Raw genomic sequence first — 18,204 nt, 5'->3', positions numbered from 1 at the left:
TTCAACCTTTTTCAACATTTTTCAACTTTTTGCAGTGTTTTCAACCTTATTTAAAATTTTTCAACCTTTTTCAAATTTTTTCAACGCTTTTCAACTTTTTGCAGTGTTTTCAAACTTTTTCAACCTTTTCAACTTTTTCTTAACCTTTTTCAACTTTTTGCAGTGTTTTCAACATTTTTCAACCTCATTCAACCTTTTTCAACTTTTTACAGTGTTTTCAGCCTTTTTCAACCTTTTTCAAGTTTTTGCAGTGTTTTCAGCCTTTTTCAACATTTTTCAACTTTTTGCAGCGCTTTCAACCTTTTTCAACATTTTTCAACTTTTTGCAGTGTTTTCAACCTTTTTAAAAAATTGTCAACCTTTCTCAGCTTTTTTAAACGCTTTTCAACTTTTTGTAGTGTTTTCAAACTTTTTCAACCTTTTTCAAACTTTTTCAACTTTTTTCAACCCTTTTCAACTTTTTGCAGTGTTTTCAAACTTTTTCAAACTTTTTCAACTTTTTTCAACGCTTTTCAACTTTTTGCAGTGTTTTCAAACTTTTTCAACCTTTTCAACTTTTTTTTTAACCTTTTTCAACTTTTTGCAGTGTTTTCAGCCTTTTTCAACGTTTTTCAACTTTTTTGCAGTTTTCAACCTTTTTCAAAATTTTTCAACCTTTTTCAACGTTTTTCAACCCTTTTCAACTTTTTGCAGTGTTTTCAGCATTTTTCAACCTTTTTCAACTTTTTGCAGTTTTTTCAACCTTTTTCAAACTTTTTCACCTTTTTGCAGTGTTTTCAAACCTTTTCAACATTTTTCAGCTTTTTGCAGTGTTTTCAGCCTTTTTCAACTTTTTGCAGTGTTTTTCAACCTTTTTCAACCTTTTTTGACTTTTTGCCGTGTTTTAACATTTTTTCAACCTTTTTCAACTTTATTTCAGGTTTTTTCACCTTTTCTTATTCAGTTTTTCTGCATTACAGTTTAACATTTCAGCTCAGCATTCACACTTGCAGTTTCTTCAGGAACTGCAAATTTTTTGTTCTAGTTATTCTGTATTCTTCCGCCGTTTTTTGACGCTTAACTCCTCCTACATATTTTGTCCGATTTGAACCATTCATATATCAAATTGTGCAGCTTTTTAAGGACATTCCTGCTATGTTCTAACTTTTTCATAACTTTTAAACTTTTTGAAATATTTCAACTTTTGTGCAACTTTTTGCCCCATGTTAACGGATGGAGATTTTTTCAAACTTTGGAACATTATAACTTCTTCAAATCTTAACCAATTTTAACCATTCAACTTCTAAAATATTCAACTTTTTAAACCTTTTCTTCAACCTTTTTAAAATTTTTCAACTTTGTTCAACTTTTTGAAATATTTTAACTTTTTAAAATTATTTTTAACATTGAAGTGGATGGAAAACCCCTTCAACTGACCTTTCAACTTCTTCAACTTTGAACCATTATAACTTTGTCATACTTTCACGTAGACAAGTCATTTTACTTTTAAAATGTAGGCATTTTTGTCCTCTATTCAGGTATGCAATATCATTTCAAGATCTTTTACCAAATTTCACCTGTGAGCCTTCAAGTACGGAGAGAATTTCAGCCGTTTTTGGAGTTCACAATGGGTGTGTATTGGAAAAGCTAGAGTGGGAGAATCAAATTTAGAGTGCGGGAGGCTCTGAATTTTAACCAAAAAAACAGTTATTTTCTCGTCCGTACGGCCACATTTCTGGCTCAATCTGCACAATAACCCCTCAAAACGTAGGAATTTTTCTTGTGACCCGTAAAATTGAGTCACTTTGTCTCTATCTCAAACCGTTCTCTCTCCAGAGGCATTTGTTTGAGGAGAGTGCAGAATTTTCTCCCATCCGCTCCAATGCATTTTTGAGACTCCTGAATCCAAAACTTCACTCGTGTTCGCACAATCGCCGTGGCTGCCTGGATCATCCTACAGACATGATTCCTGCACCATTAAATTCATGAAAGGCTTCTGAATCTGACTGTGTGAAAATTTTTCAATTTCACATCTCGGTCCCCGAGAAATGCCATTTCTTCAACCATGCGCACTCCATTAAAAAGTGCTGATTCACTGTCATGGCTGCTGTGCAGCTGGTCTCCATTGCAACAGACACACCTGTTGTGCTGCTGCTGCTTGATTAGTCTGGATTTTTCCATTAAGACTGGAGCTCTATTGATCCTCTGTTACTCTGACACTGACTCTGTTGTTTCTTCAACATTCCTAAAGTTTTTTCAACTTTTTGCAACGTTTTCAAACTTTTTCAACCTTTTTCAACTTTTTCAACTTCATGCAGCGTTTTCAACCTTTTTCAACGTTTTGCAGTGTTTTCAACCTTTTTCAACTTTTTGCAGCGTTTTTCAACTTTTTGCAGCGTTTTCAAACTTTTTCTACTTTTTTCAAGTTTTTGCAGCATTTTCAACATTTTCAACCTTATTCAACTGTTTTCAAGTTTTTGCAGTGTTTTCAAACTTTTTCAACATTTTTGCAGTGTTTTCAAACTTTTTCAGGTTTTTTCAACTTGTTGCAGTGTTTTCAACTTTTTTCAACCGTTTTTAACTTTTTTCAACTTTTTGCAGAGTTTTCAACTTTTTTCAACCGTTTTTAACTTTTTTCAACTTTTTGCAGAGTTTTCAACCTTTTTCAACTTTTTGTAGTGTTTTCAACCTTTTTCAAATTTTTACAGTGTTTTCAAACTTTTTCATGTTTTTTTCAACTTTTTGCAGTGTTTTTAACCATTTTCAATGTTTTTCAAGTTTTTGCAGCGTTTTCAACCTTTCTCAACTTTTCTCAACTTTTTACAGTGTTTTCCAACTTTTTCAACCCTTTTCAACTTTTTGCAGTGGTTTTAATCTTTTTCAACCGTTTTTAACTTTTTTCAATTTTTTGTAGTGTTTTCAATCTTTTTCAACTTTCTGCAGCGTTTTCACCTTTTTCAAGGTTCTTCAACTTTTTGCAGTGTTTTCAAGCTTTGTCAAAATTTTTCAACTTCCTTTTCAACCTTTCTTCTTGAACTTCTTCTGCATTACAGTTTAGCATTTTCAGCTCAGCATTCACACTTGCAGTTTCTTCAGGAACTGCAAATTTTTCTAGTTAAACTTTATAACCCTTTAACTCCTTCAAATCTTAACCGATTTTAACCATTCAACTTTTAAACTATTCAACTTTTTAAACCCTTTCTTAAACCTTTTTAAACTTTTTTAAGCTTTTTGAAATATTTCAACTTTTTAAAATTATTTTTAACATTGAAGTGGATGGGAAACCCCTTCAACTGACCTTTAAACTCCTTCAACTTTGAACCCTTAAAACTTTGTCATACTTTCACATTGACATGTCATTTTACTTTTAAAACGTAGGCATTTTTGTCCTTTATTCAGGTATGTAGTATCATTTCAAGATCTTCTACCAAATTTAAACTGTGAGCCTTCAAGTACGGAGAGAATTTCAGCCGTTTTTGGAGTTTACAATGGGTGTGTATTGGAGAAGCTAGAGTGGGAGAAAGGAATTTAGAGTGCGGGAGGCTCTGAATTTTAACCCAAAAAAAAGTTATTTTCTCGTCCGTACGGCCACATTTCTGGCTCAATCTGCACAATAACACCTCAAAACGTAGGAATTTTTCTTGTGACTCGTAAAATTGAGTCACTTTGTCTCTATCTCAAACGGTTCCCTCTTCAGAGGCATTTGTTTGAGGAGAGTGCAGAATTTTCTCCCATCCGCTCCAATGCATTTTGGAGACGCCTGAATCCAAAACTTCACTTGTGTTCGCACAATCGCTGTGGCTGAATGGATGATCCTACAGACATGATTCCTGCACCATTAAATTCATGAAAGGCTTCTGAATCTGACTGTGTGAAAATCTTTTTCAATTTCACCTTTCGGTCCCTGAGAAATGCCATTTCTTCAACCATGCGCACTCCATTAAAAAGTGCTGATTCACTGTCATGGCTGCTGTGCAGCTGGTCTCCATAGCAACAGACACACCTGTTGTGCTGACTGCTGCTTGATGAGTCTGGATTTTCCCATTAAGACTGGAGCTCTATTGATCCTCTGTTACTCTGACACTGACTCTACTGCTCCTTCTCCCTCTATCAACTGTTTTAAGTTTTTGCAGTGTTTTCAACCTTTTTCAACCTTTTTCAAACTTTTTCAACTTTTTACAGTGTTTTCAACCTTTTTTAACCCTTTTCAACTTTTTGCAGTGTTTTCAACCTTTTTCAAACTTTTTCAACTTTTTACGGTGTTTTCAACCTTTTTCAAACTTTTTCAACTTTTTACAGTGTTTTCAACCTTTTTTAACCCTTTTCAACTTTTTACAGTGTTTTCAACCTTTTTTAACCCTTTTCAACTTTTTGCAGTGTTTTCAACCTTTTTCAAACTTTTTCAACTTTTTGCAGTGTTTTCAACCCTTTTCAAACTTTTTCAAGTTTTTACAGTGTTTTCAACCTTTTTTAACCCTTTTCAACTTTTTGCAGTGTTTTCAACCTTTTCCAAACTTTTCAACTTTTTGCAGTGTTTTCAACCTTTTTCAACCTTTTTCGACTTTTTGCAGTGTTTTCAAAATTTTTCAACCTTTTGCAACTTTATTTCAGGGTTTTTCACCTTTTCTTATTCAGTTTTTCTGCATTACAGTTTAACATTTTCAGCTCAGCATTCACACTTGCAGTTTCTTCAGGAACTGCAATTTTTTTCTAGTTGTTTTTGTGTTTATTTCATTATTTCGTTTTGAAGGGTTGGAAAATCTTCTCTTTTATAGTTTTGTGTTTTAATCTTTTCAAGAATATTTTCTGATGAATCAGATGAGGAAACAGTTTCATTGAACTGTCCAATGTTAACCCAGAATCCAACCCCAGAACCCCAACCCAAAATTGTCACATTCCATTTCCACCTTCAAAGAAAAATTAAAAATAAAAATGCAACTCCTATCAATGTATATTTAATTTCTTGATTGTACTAAAAATCATAATTATAACTGGTGCTGTATCTTGTTCTGCCTATTAACATTTGCATCTGTTATTGTACAGTGACCATTCAGAATGATCTACTGTTATCGTGACACTGGGATTGTTTGTTGTGTTTGTTCAAGTCGTTTGTTTCTGTTATTTGTTATGTGTGGGCCCCCGGGCCCCCTATCATAAGCTTTAAATAGCTTTTTTGGGGTGACCCCTTCATACATCAAATTACTATAATATCTGTATGCAGCATGTACTGTATTTATGTTATGTTATGATGTGTGGGGAAAAAAAAGTCAATCAGTAAGAGTTCATATATTGTTGATTTTCTGCAGCAGTGCTTTCTATTATAATCAGTGTTAATCTGCTGGAGTCACTGCTGCTCTGCTTCTCCTTCACCAACACATTAATAAAGTTCATCATCTTGGAATTAAAGGACTAAATTGTGGACATTCCTGATTGTCAACATTCTCAATGGATTTAAAGGCACAAGTGTGAGTTTTGATTAAAACATGGAGGAATCAGAGTCTGCCAGCTGGAAGAGGAGCAGGAGGAGCTGTTTCCCCTCATAGTCCAGAAACATGCATGTCAAGTTAATTTGTCATCCTAAATTCCTTTCTGTGTGTGTGTGTGTGTGTGTGTGTGTGTGTGTGTGTGTGTGTGTGTGTGTGTGTGTGTGTGTGTGTGTGTGTGTGTGTGTGTGTGTTCTTGTATTTCTATCCTTGTCGGGGCCAAATGTCCCCACAAGGATAGCAAAACGTGGAACGACGTGCCTTGTGGGGACCTTTTTCCGGTCCTAAGTAGGAGAAACAGTGTTTTCTTGACCATGTTGTTGTTACTGAAAAAAGTAAAAGTGCAAAAACATTTCTTTAGGGTTAGGCTTTGTTGTGGTGTGGGTTAGGGTTAGGGTAACGGTCAGGGTTAGGGGCTAGACATGAATGGGAGTCAATGGACGGTCCCCACAAGGATAGAAATACAAGACTGAGCGTGTGTGTGTGTGTGTGTGTGTGTGTGTGTGTGTGTGTGTGTGTGCGTGTGTGAATATTCTCGCTGGGGAAAAAAAAAAAGATTTCTGCACGTCTCAGACATTCTGACACCAAAAACTTTGTTAGAGGTTTGACACAGCTGATCATCAGCTGACCTTTAACCTCATCTTGAGACATTCCCACTGCAACTAGCGGGTCGACCCGTGTCTGCGACCTGCTAACTATCGCCTTTTTAGACGCCTTTCCCACCGCCTGCAGACCCGCATCTCACCTCCTGCTGGCGAGCCGCGTCGCTGCGTTTTCCCGCACTGATGGTGTCCCACATTAATGACATCATCAGCGCGACGGAGCAAAACGAAAGTAAACAATGCAGCGGAAAACAGTCCCTGTTACTGTAGATGAATCTCCTCTTCCCCGCGGATCAGGGGAAGCTCTCTGGTAGGGCTGAACGATATGGGCAAAATTTCATATCTCGATAGCCATGCCAGATATCTCGATATCGATACGATATATTACAATGGATTCAGTGAAAGTTAAGCATTTTTCAGAAAAATAAAAACATCATAATACAAATACAAGGATGTAAAAAAAAAAAAATATGCAGTTATATTTATGAGAGCTCACTGCCACCACCACCAAACTGGTTTGTACAGATTCTGCAGCCGCCCTCTGCCATCAGCTGTCAACCAGTAAAGGAGGTTTGTGGTTGGCTGGTCTTACCTGTGCATGGACAAGCTGACATGCAGAGAAAGCAGTTGAAATCTTGATATCGTTGATTTTGAGAAACTAATGTCCTGAATGTTCATATCGCGATATCGACATGATCACGATATATCGTTCAGCCCTACTCTCTGGTCTCGCCAGCTTGCCACTGCTGGGTCATGTTGACGAAGGAAATCTCAGGCTGTGTCCAGAAACAACAACTAGCGTGCTAACTTAGCCGTGCTGCGTCGACGTCATCATGTAAGTTCCCGGATGTGTCCCTCCCACTAAAAGCCGCTACAAACTCACCCGGGAATTTACCGGGTCGATTGCAGGGTCAACGACGCGGGTCGAAATCACGGGTCAAACCCTTTCCCACTGCCATGACTTAACGGGTTTAAATGGGTTTTTTGGCCAGTGGGAAAGGGGAAGTAGACTTGATTATCCCTGAGAGAGCTGAGAGCTGGTGGAGGTCTGTCTCTGAATCATCCTGACTTGTCTCTGTTAAAGAGAAGGACCTCAGTGAGAGATTGAGGTGAAAAGCTTTTCTGGAGGTTCAGAAAGAGGCCGAAGCTGATCTGGAGCACAATCAAGACCAGAACCGAAGACCGGACCGAGCAGGACCAGGATCCAGGAGGACAGCAGAGAGAGTCCAGCAGGCCTTCTGGGAAACATCAGGATCCAATAAGGTTCATTAGGCCTTTTTTTGTATTCATGGTTTGGATTCGTATACACAGGTCAGAGGTTATTTTGCCTACCTTGACAGAGCGCGTTTCCGGAATCACCTGAGATTCAACCTGCGGTGCCGAGACGAAGGCATCATACCATCAAGCCTGGATTTAAAGAACCCCATACCAACGCAGAACGCGGACAGAATCGTGAGGAGAGCGCAAAGTGCATTGCTACAGGAAAGGATCCGCTGCACGGCAAACAAGGTAAAAGAAATCAACTTGTCACTAGCACAAAAAACGGCACATTTCAGACAGACATACAATATGGACAAGGACACATACTAGCTGATAGAAACACATCTGAAGCACGCACACGAATGGCAGTTCGCAGAAGCCAAACATCGCCAAGTTAGGAAATTAGAAACACTAATCCAAAATAAACAAGACAGGGAACGTAACACGCACGACGTAGCATCCAGGAAGTGGGTGTATAACATCTCCAGTCGCTCTTTAACCACCACGGAGCAAAGCGTTTTAGCCCGGGGTCTGAACTATGCCATCACACCCGCTAAAATTCCGTACGACGATTACATTTTAGCTACTGAAATAGCGTGCAAATCAATAGAAGACCAGGGGAAAAAGTCAGAACTACGAAACGAAATAGCAGGCATTTTAAAATCCGCAAAGCTACCACCAGCCAATATGACTAAGGAGGAGGTGAAAGCAGCACAAACACTCGCCAAAGACAAGAGCATCACCATATTACCAGCAGACATAGGGAGAGCCACAGTAATAATGAACACGGAGCATTATGAAAAGCAAATGGATGCTATGCTACAAGATTCCAATACATATGAGATTCTAAAGAAAGACCCAACTGAAGACAAAAAGAAGTCCCTGAAATCAGTACTCAAACCCCTTCTCAATGAAGAAAAAATAAGTAAGGAGACATACAATCATCTCATCCCCACAGCAAGCATCACCCCTCGAATTTATGGAACCCCCAATATACACAAACCTGGAACACCGCTGAGACCCATTGTGGATAGCATCGGGTCCGTGACATACAATCTGTCTAAAGCCCTGGTTGACCTCATAAAACCACTCCTTGGCCTCACAGACCAACACTGTAAAAATGCCAAGCAATTGGCCCAGGAACTGAAGGATATAACAATTCAAAAAGATGAAATATTTATCTCACATGATGTGGTTTCTTTATTCACAAAAACTCCCATAAACGTCACAATACACATCGTACATAATCGCCTCAAGGAGGACAAATCATTAAAAAGAAGGACCCCACTCACTGTCGAGGACATCACAAGGCTCCTGGAATTCGTCTCCACCTCCACCTACTTCCAGTATCGGGGTACCATCTACAGGCAGAAGGAGGGGTTTGCAATGGGGGATCCGCTGTCTGCCATAATGAGCGGCTTCTTCATGGAAGACCTTGAAGCCCGGGCCCTCAAAACAGTCCCACCACACTGCGGCCTTTCCCTCTGGAAGAGGTACGTGGATGACATGTTGGAAATAACAAGGAAAGGACACACACAAGAACTCACGGATCATCTCAACACACTGGATGACACAAAAAACATCAAGTTCACCCACGAAGAGGAAACAGACAGCACCATACATTTCCTGGACCTGGACATAAAACACCTGGAAGATGGCAGCATTAAAATTCACATATATCGGAAACCCGCTCACACAGACCAATACCTCCTTTGGATGTCAGAACATCCCATTAACCACAAACTTTCAGTCGTAACAACCCTTTTCGAACGCACAAAACTAATCACACAGGAAGAAGACAGAAAAGAGGAGGAACAACACATCATAAAAGCACTACGAAAGTGCAACTATCCGATGTGGGCCATAAACAAAGGCCGCCAACAAACAAAACAAAGACACAAAAAAGAGAACAACAACTAAACAAACTGAGAAACAAAACAGGGCCATGGTGACACTTCCATACATCAGAGGGATCACAGAGAGAATACAACGGGCCATGAATAAGCACAACATCAGCACCCCAGTAAAACCACACATAAAACTACAGCAGTTATTAGTATATCCCAAGGACAAAATAGAGCCACAACACAAATGCAATATCATTTACGAAATACCTTGTTTGTCGTGCAACAAATCCTACGTCGGGGAGACTGGCAGAGCCTTCAACATCAGGACAAACATCGTACTGAATGCGAAAAAGAAACATCTAAAGCGTGCACACGCTCCTCCAAACGACAGGCAGAGCAGGAACAGCTAAAGTCTGCCGTTTCCGAACACTGCAAGAGGGAAAACCACCTCATGGACTGGGATCATGCCCAGATCATCGGCACGGAAAGCAACAAGTACCACCGCTGGATCAGGGAGGCCATCGAGATCCGGAAACGCACCCCCCAGACTGTGAACCGGGCAGAGGGGGCGTATCAACTTTCCCATACCTGGGACACAGTTCTGAAGAAGTCGGACTGCAGATGGCGCTGTCGTCCTACTGCACCCAGTAGGAAGCTGGCGCCAAAACCTGTATAAATCAGCCGACCAGACAACATCACGTGACACTTCTGAGGAAGGCTGCAGCTTGGCAGCCGAAACATGTCAAGGTAGGCAAAATAACCTCTGGCCTGTGTATATGAATCCAAACCATGAACATCAGGATCCAGTTTGATCCAAGTCAGCTGAGCTTCAGTCTTTAGAGTCTGAAATGTGGAGCAGTTCTACAAGTAATGACTTTTAATCTACATGTCACACATATCCCGTATCAAAGAAATGATTTGACAGAAGAATTTGGAAGTTTCTTTGAATAAGTTCATATTTTAGAGCTTTGTTAGCAAACTGGTTAAACGGTTAAATGTTTCAGTGAAGAAATGTAAAAAAATGATTTTGGACAGAAATTGCTGAACAATTATTGCCTTTACCTTTGGTGCCTTTTGAATTCGGAAGTTTAAGTTCAATTTTGTTTAAATATAAATAGCCAGTCGACACAATATGAGACAACACCTTGTTGGTGTTTGTTCAGCAGGTGTGGAAATTGTTTGTGGCGTCCCCCAAGACTCTGTGTTGGGCCCTAAACTTTTTTTTTTTTAGATCTAAATGATATTTGCAAGGTGTCACAGTTGTTGAGAGTGCTGCTGTTTCCTGATGACACAAATATTTTCTGTTCAAAAGAAAATTGAAAATCACTCAATAAATACAGTAAACTAAAAAATATGATTTCATAGAATTAAACTGTAGTTTTAATATTTCAGTTCAGTTTAATTTTATACAATAAATCTTTACTAAAATATAAACAATGCTGTCTAAAATTGCATAATTTATGAACCACTACAAACACAGATTGGTAGAATTCATATTGAAAATACCATGAGTTTCATGGGCTGATAGAGGAGTTTGAGAATGACTGCAGGAACCTGTTTGTCTGGATTCATTTGTTGCAGTCGTGTGCGTCAGATCTGATGAACCTGACCAGGTGTTCCACCCATCCAGATCCAGTCTCTGAGCCCAGACCCAGCAGCCAGCAGTCTGAAGGGCCGTGTCTGCTGTGATTTACATCTCACTGGTGAAAGATGGCTGATAAATACCGCTACCCGGTTTATTTTGAATGTGGCAGACTGTCCCAGGAGCAGAAGAGGAGAATTTCAAAGAATTTCCAGATCAAACGTAAATCAGGTGGAGGAGAGTGTTCACCTGTGGAGGAAGTGTCGGAAAACATCTACAAGATTGCTTTCAAACGTCGAGAAGGTACGTGTAAATAAAATCATATAAATGAATTTAAAAGGCTAAATTAAACTCAAGGTGACTGTTCATACTTCTGACAGACTGGTCCACTTCAGGAGCAGATCCTCTAAAATAAGTCCAGACCTTTGCTTTAGGTCTTAAATGGGAAACAAAACTTCAAAACAGACAGGAACATAATTTTATTATTGTTCAAATCAAACATTTTATTCTGGATTTATTTCATGTTTTAGATCGTCAGTGTTGTGGGAGCATTTCCAGTAAAACGAAACTTAACTTGCTTACAGGTGTGTCCAGAGTTCACGCCTTTTAAAGTCACATCTTCAGATATTATGATGAGTAGAGAGAAATACAAACAAATGCACGGAAATATTTTTTTCTTCTTACGGTACTTCTTCAGGTACAATGTTCATGATGACTGATCACAAACAGGATGTACTTTTTGTGGGATTAAATAATCCCTATTATAAATATTAAATGTGTCTCAGGGGCTGCATCGTTTCTCCCGATAATGTAAGTTTGAAAAAAAGTAAAAAGAATGAACTGGGAAGTTACAATCATGTCTGATTAAAACTGCTGTGTTTTTGAGGAGATCTCCTGTCCTGTCACAGTAATAAACAAGAGTATTACTCACAGCTCAGCACTCCGTGTTGTGCTGAAAAACCAGTGTCACAACAAAAGATGCAGATTTAATTATCATCTCTGGCGTTATTATCATGGCTGTGTTCCTTCAGAGGAGGCTGTGCTCTCTGGGTGGAGTCTTTTATTCCAAATATCAGTGATTGAATCTCTGTTCTCTAACTGTGGAAATAATAATAATAATAATAATAATAATAATAATAATAATAAGAAGAAGAAGAAGAAGAAGAAGAAGAATACATTTTATTTGTATGGCGCTTTTCATGACACTCAAAGTCGCTTCGCAATACAAAAAAATAAATAAAACACAGCAGCGTAAAATAAACAGCAAAAAAAAACATCAAACATCAAAAGCAATTCTGAACAGATGGGTTTTGAGTTCTTTCTTGAAGGTGGGGGGGTCAGAGCAGTCACGGAGAGGTTGGGGCAGTGAGTTCCAGAGGGTGGGGGCGGTGATGGAGGAGGCTCTGTCTCCCCAGGTTGGGAGCCTGGTCCCACCCAGCAGGGACAGCAGGGTGGAGGTGGAGGAGCGGAGGGAGCGAGATGGAGTGTGGAGGTGGAGCAGGTCTGTGAGGGATGGAGGGGCCAGATGATGGAGAGCTTTGAAGGTGATCAGGAGGAGTTTGAAGTGGAGCGCTGAGGGACGGGGAGCCAGTGGAGCTTGTGGAGGACCGGGGTGATGTGTTGACGGAGCGGGTGTGGGTGAGGAGGCGGGCAGCGGAGTTCTGAATGTACTGTAGTTTATTGAGGGTTCTGGATGGTGTACCGTAGAGAATGCTGTTGCAGTAGTTGATTCTGGAAGTGATGAAAGCCTGGATTAAAGTTTCAGCAGCAGAGAAGGAGAGTGATGGGCGGAGTCGAGCAATGTATTTGAGGTGGAAGAATGCAGTCCGGGTTCTGTGTTTGATGTGGGGGTGGAATGATAGAGTGGGGTCCAGGAGAACACCGAGGTTGCGGATCAGCGGGGATGGAGTGAGTGTAGAGTTATCAAAATATAAGGTGAACTGATGTGCGGATTTGGTGATGTTATGTGGACCGATGATGATGACGTCTGTTTTGTCACTGTTTAGTTTGAGAAAGTTGTGATTCGTCCATGTTTTGATGTCTGTGAGGCGCTGGGTGAGGGGGGGTGGATGTTGGGGTGTATGGATGTGGTGGAGATGTAAAGTTGTATGTCGTCAGCGTAGCAGTGGAAGCGGAGACCGTGACGACGGATGATGTTGCCGAGGGGGAGGATGTCGAGGATGAAGAGGAGAGGACCAAGCACCGAACCTTGGGGAACGCCCTGTGGCGGGGGGGCTGTGGAGGAGGAGCAGTGGCTGATGTGGACGAACTGTTGACGATGGGAGAGGGATGACTGGAACCAGGACAGAGCGGCGTCGGTGATGTTGAGGGTGGATTTGAGGCGAGACAGGAGGATGGGGTGGCTGATGGTGTGGAAAGCTGCAGTGAGGTCCAGGAGGGTGAGGATGTTGAGATGGCCGAAATCAGAGGAGAGGAGGAGATCATGAGTGATTTTTAATAGAGCTGTTTCAGTGCTGTGTTTAGAACGGAAGCCGGACTGGAAGGGTTCATAGAGACTGTTTGAGCTGAGGTGGGTTTGGAGTTGAGAAGCAATGACTCGTTCGAGGACTTTGGACAGAAAGGGAAGGTTGGAAATGGATGGTGAAGAGTGCCTTGGGGTTATTGGAGCCGGAGTGGAAAAGGTTGGAGTAATAACAAGACCGAGCAGAGTTGAGAGCATCTTTGTATTGCTGAACGTATTCTGTGTAGATTTGTAAATGTACAGTAAGACCAGATTTTTTCCACAGTCTCTCAAGCTGGCGCTTGTGGGATTTCATCTGATGGAGCTCGGGGGTGTACCAGGGGGCTGTGTGGGTGAAAGAGACTGTCTTTGTTTTGGTGGGGGCAAGTTCATGGAGGCAGGAGGAGAGAGTGTTGTTGTAATGAGAGACCAGATCAGAGGGGCTATCGGACAGTGGTGGAGGGGAGGTGGTCAGTTTGGTGGTGTGGAGGGCTGAAAGTGCAGGTGAATCGATGGATTTGAGGTTTCTGAAGGTTATTTCACGTTTTGTTTTGGGGGCTGTGAGGGGAATGTGTCTGCTGAATGTGATGGCGAAGTGATCCGATATGTTGAGGTTATGGCTGGAAAGGTTGTGTATAGTGGGACCAGTGGAGCAGATGAGATGGAGAATATGGCCGTGATTGTATGAAAATTTACATACCGAGTGATATTGAAGCAGATGAGAAGGTCCAGGAATTCAGCAGGAGGTTTGGAGTTTGGATTGTCAATGTGAAAACTGAAGTCACCGAGCAGGAGGATGGATGAGGAGATGGGACTTAACTGGGTCAAAAAGTCCGTGAGTTCTGATAGGAAGGAGGTGTTGGGCTTTGGGGGATGGCAGATGACAGCAGTGACAAGTGGAGAGGGACCGGACAGTTTGAAGGCAGTGTGTTCGAAGGAGTGGGTGTTTGTGAGGGATATGGGAGTTAACTTAATGTCCTTATTGAAAATTACTGCAGTGTCGCCACCCCGTCCATCTGAACGGGGGTTTTCAATGTAAGTGAATCCAGGAGGTGTGGTCTGATTAAGTGCAAAATAGTCCATGGGTTTGTGCCAGGTTTCAGTCAAACAGAGAAAATCCAGTTTATTGTCAGTGATGTATTCATTTAGAATGAGTCCCTTATTATTGAGTGAGCGGGTGTTGAGGAGGGAGAAACTGAGATGGAGTGTGGAAGAGATGCTCCCAGTGTGTGAACGGCTGACTCATGTGATCATGTGAAGTTCTTTGAGCTGAACCAGTGAAAATAATTCCATTTAACCGTCATGTCTTTCTTGAAATGACTAATCTGACCACTTCTGTGTTAGATCAACAGTCGGTGCTGCAGCGGACGCAGCACGTCCTACAGCTTAAGGAAGAGAGTCTGACATTGACTGTCAAGGAAAGTCTGGACCCTCAAACATCTGAACACACCTCCTCCTCCACCTCCTCCTCCTCCACCTCCTCCACCCGTCCTGCCCAGGTCAGTCAGCATCTCATCATACTGTGTCCGAGTTGCTATGGATGTGTCTCTGTTTTTATTATACCAGTATTATGGAATGATTTTTCCTGTGTTGATCATGGGATTAAAATCACAACATTGTTTTCCCACAGACCCCAAAGGTGATTCCTCGATCTCCTCCACCCCCAAGTGGTGAAAACTATGAATTACATCCTGATGGTTCCCTGAGGGAAAGTCTGCAGGCTTCTGCCTGCTCTGCTCCATTTGACCCAGCAGAACAGGTTTCAGTCAAGAGTCCAGCTGTGGAGGAAGTTGACTCTTCACTTGAATCCTTCAGCTTTCGTCAGGCCAAAAATGAGTTTTCCCAGGTGAACTCCGTGGTAGAAGAGGAAGAGGACAGGTCTTCTTTGAGGGACAGTTTGGCCTCTGGAAACAGAACCTTGACCACAAACAGCCCATCAAGTGGTGCAGAGGTCCAGATGGAAGCTGCTGCACAGATCCCAGCAGGACGAACCACCCGAGGAGGCGGAATCCACGTAGAGATCATTCAGGGAACCATTGAAACCCAACAGGTGAGAAGAATTCATTGAAACAGCTGAAAACCTTTGTTCAAGCAGCTTATGTTTAGTTTATAGACAGATGAGTCAGTGCTGTGGATTCCTGTTCTCAGGTTGATGCACTGGTATCACCAATGATCGGCTACAATCCTCAAACTTCAAGGATTGGAAACACTTTACACCAGCGGGTTGGGCCACAGCTGACGGCAGCATTTGAAGCAGCAGCAGGCTCTGAAGTGATGGTGGGCGTCCCCGTGCTGGTGGAGAACTTACCTGGACTCCCTTCACATGCAGTGTTCTTCCTCAGTCTTTGTCCCTGGAACGGAGATCCAGATGGGGCTGCAGTTGAAGTAAGTGTGTAAATGAAGACACATTATGAATACTGAGTGATTCTCACTGGATTCCTCTTTCTGCAGGTTCTTAAAATGGGCATCGATTCAATCCTGACGACATGTGACAGCAGAGGGTTTGGATCCGTGGTGTTTCCTGTACTCGGAGCTGGACTGATGTTGCCTTTTCCCATCGCTGTCGTAGCCAAGGTTTTACTGGAAGGAATTTATACCTTCCAACAACAAAGAACCAGCAGCAGACCCCTGACGGTCCGCATTGTCATCCACCCAGACGACCACGTGTCCAGTGAGGTAAAGCAAACTCTCTGAGCACAGTTCACCTGATGACTGTGACAGACTTATTGTACTTTTATTTAAATACATATATTTTACAACCGGAGTACGTCGACTCTGAGCTACCACCTCCACCCTAAACACTCAGGAGCAGCAGATGCACCTCAGCCCAGGTTGCCTCAGTTCTACCAAAGTACAGTTTTAGAGAGTGAGAGTTGCTGCAGACCTGTGGACGAAAGTACGTTGATGAAGCTAACTAAAGAGATCACTGAATGGGTGGAAACTGACTGCAGACCAATCAACATGGTCAAAGACTCTGTTCTCAGTGACGTTATCAGGGTGGCTGTTCTGACCAGGTGTACACCTCACTGTTCTGCAGATGTTATCTAATTTCATGTCTGTACTGCCGACCATGCTTCATGCGCCGACAACAGGCCATGTGAGGTGTGTGGCAGGTGCAACACCAGCCGTGCACAGTGCGCCACCAGGTGTGATGCCGCAGGTTCGATACCCCAAAACTGCCCAGAATTTATAAACTCTCCCAAATCGGTAACCTGAGCAACGCTCTTAAAAGGTGAGGTGGAACTTAAAGGTGCTGTAGGCAGGATTTTGCTAGTTAATGCTAATTTTTCTGTGTTTTCTTTGGATTAAATGTCAGAGTATCCATTGATAATCCTTTAGGAGTGTAGCATAATTGCACTACCGCGAGGGCGCAACGTTTCCATCTGTCTCTGTTCTGAGCTGAAAAGGAATCTCGACAGCTCCAGGTATCTTTGACCAATCAGAAGAGCCCATGAGGCTCGAACCGTGATTGGTCGAGGGGCGTTAGTCGAACATTCTTGTGGGAGGGGCTTAACTTGCGTAAGGGCGTGATGTCAGAGAAAACAGGACGAACCACCCGAGGAGGCGGAGTCCACGTAGAGATCACTCAGGGAACCATTGAAACCCAACAGGTGAGAAGAATTCATTGAAACTGGAGGCACAACGAGAACAGAAAACAGCTGCACAGTCGAATTTGATTCCAAAATCTAGAATATTATGCAGCATTGTGGCAAGCAAACTTACAGCAAAAAGAAGGATTCAGAGTTTTTCAGAAACTTGTGAAGAACTAGAAAATACTAACACACATTTAAGTATTTTTGATTATCTTCCCTTTTAAAAAAATGTTTATCAATAATTGTTCATCCGGGTTCTTACTGAATATGATATTTGTTGAAGGCGAAAAAAGCGATACTGAAAGAAGCTAATCATTTGGATTTCCTTAAAGCTCGTGTCTGGAGTTTCCTTTAGTTTCCAACGTATGTATAATTTTTCAACAGAGCTTAAATGTGTCAGTCTGGTTCGATACTACAATATAATATTAACATAAAGCAATATAAAAATTTATTTATGAGCTCCGCCTTCGTCTCATAGACCCCCATGTTATCCGAAAAAGCACCGGTCAGTTTCAGCCAATAGACTTCAAGCTTCCGCCTTGTCATGCTGTCAATCAACTTGTGCACGCAGCCAGAGAGCACGGCCGCTCGCCCAGCAGAGGAGAGTTAGCTATGCAGCAGCCGCCGAGCTTACCTCGGATATATCCACTGTCTGCTGAACATCCACCGTAAACAGCTCAACATGGAGGATGCTGTAGGACTCGGAGGCTCTCATTTTCACCCGACAGATAATGCATGTGCACAATTAAAGGGGCGTGGCTTGGTCGCTCATGAAAGCAGAGGGAGGGCGGAGCCTGAGATGTTGGATTAAAAAAAAACCTCTCTTTTTCAAAACTCGGGACACAAGCTTTAAGTAAACATGAGTTGTGCAAAAAGCTAACATGGTTTCAAACTTTACACTGATTTGGGTCAACAGGTCTTCAGGTCTGCTCAGGAGGAGATTCATCGGAACCAGGTTCAAGGTCAAGGTAGGCATTGAATGGACATTTGATCAGGTGTAAAAATATATTGAAGTACTACCGTGACTACCGTACTACTAATTAGTTACTACAGTGTTCTCAGTCACTTTGGTGGATTTCTCATATTACTATTTAGATTTAGTTTATACATTTCTCAAAACAACTAGAACACACTAAAAAGTTGTTGATAACCTGCAAAAGCGTGTCACTTGCTCAGAATGGATATTCATATTCATTTCATATTCATTTCTCGAAAGTGAGAAAAAATCAAGACAAGACACTGATTATGGATGTTTTAGTTTTATTGCATATTCCCTTTGGAATTCCAATTTATTCACAGCATTGTGCTCAAGGAAAAATCCACCCTTATATTCAACAAAAGCTAGACTTCCTATGTATTGTTTAATGACCAGTTGACAGTGATATCCTTCAGGTCTA

The 18,204-nt window shown here is 41.6% G+C and overlaps 2 protein-coding genes across 3 annotated transcripts in view; both read left to right on the top strand.

Moving 5' to 3' along the window:
• The window catches only part of LOC115408404 (GTPase IMAP family member 7-like), a 693,369-nt gene that overhangs the window by 125,816 nt on the left and 549,349 nt on the right, over nt 1-18,204 (top strand). The gene's annotated exons all lie outside the window — the stretch shown is intronic.
• Nucleotides 1-18,204, top strand: part of LOC115408329 (uncharacterized) — a 197,142-nt gene that overhangs the window by 140,002 nt on the left and 38,936 nt on the right. For both annotated transcript variants that reach the window (XM_030119041.1, XM_030119032.1), the window contains exons 6-10: nt 14,559-14,713; nt 14,845-15,264; nt 15,363-15,599; nt 15,666-15,890; nt 17,724-17,775. In XM_030119041.1, the coding sequence (XP_029974901.1) occupies nt 14,559-14,713; nt 14,845-15,264; nt 15,363-15,599; nt 15,666-15,890; nt 17,724-17,775 (1,089 nt within the window). The remainder of the gene's footprint in view (nt 1-14,558; nt 14,714-14,844; nt 15,265-15,362; nt 15,600-15,665; nt 15,891-17,723; nt 17,776-18,204) is intronic.

Source organism: Salarias fasciatus, chromosome 3, assembly GCF_902148845.1.
Source record: "Salarias fasciatus chromosome 3, fSalaFa1.1, whole genome shotgun sequence".
NCBI lineage: Eukaryota > Metazoa > Chordata > Actinopteri > Blenniiformes > Blenniidae > Salarias > Salarias fasciatus.
Note: the sequence above shows the minus strand (reverse complement) of the source record. Positions and strands in the feature narration are given on the sequence as shown.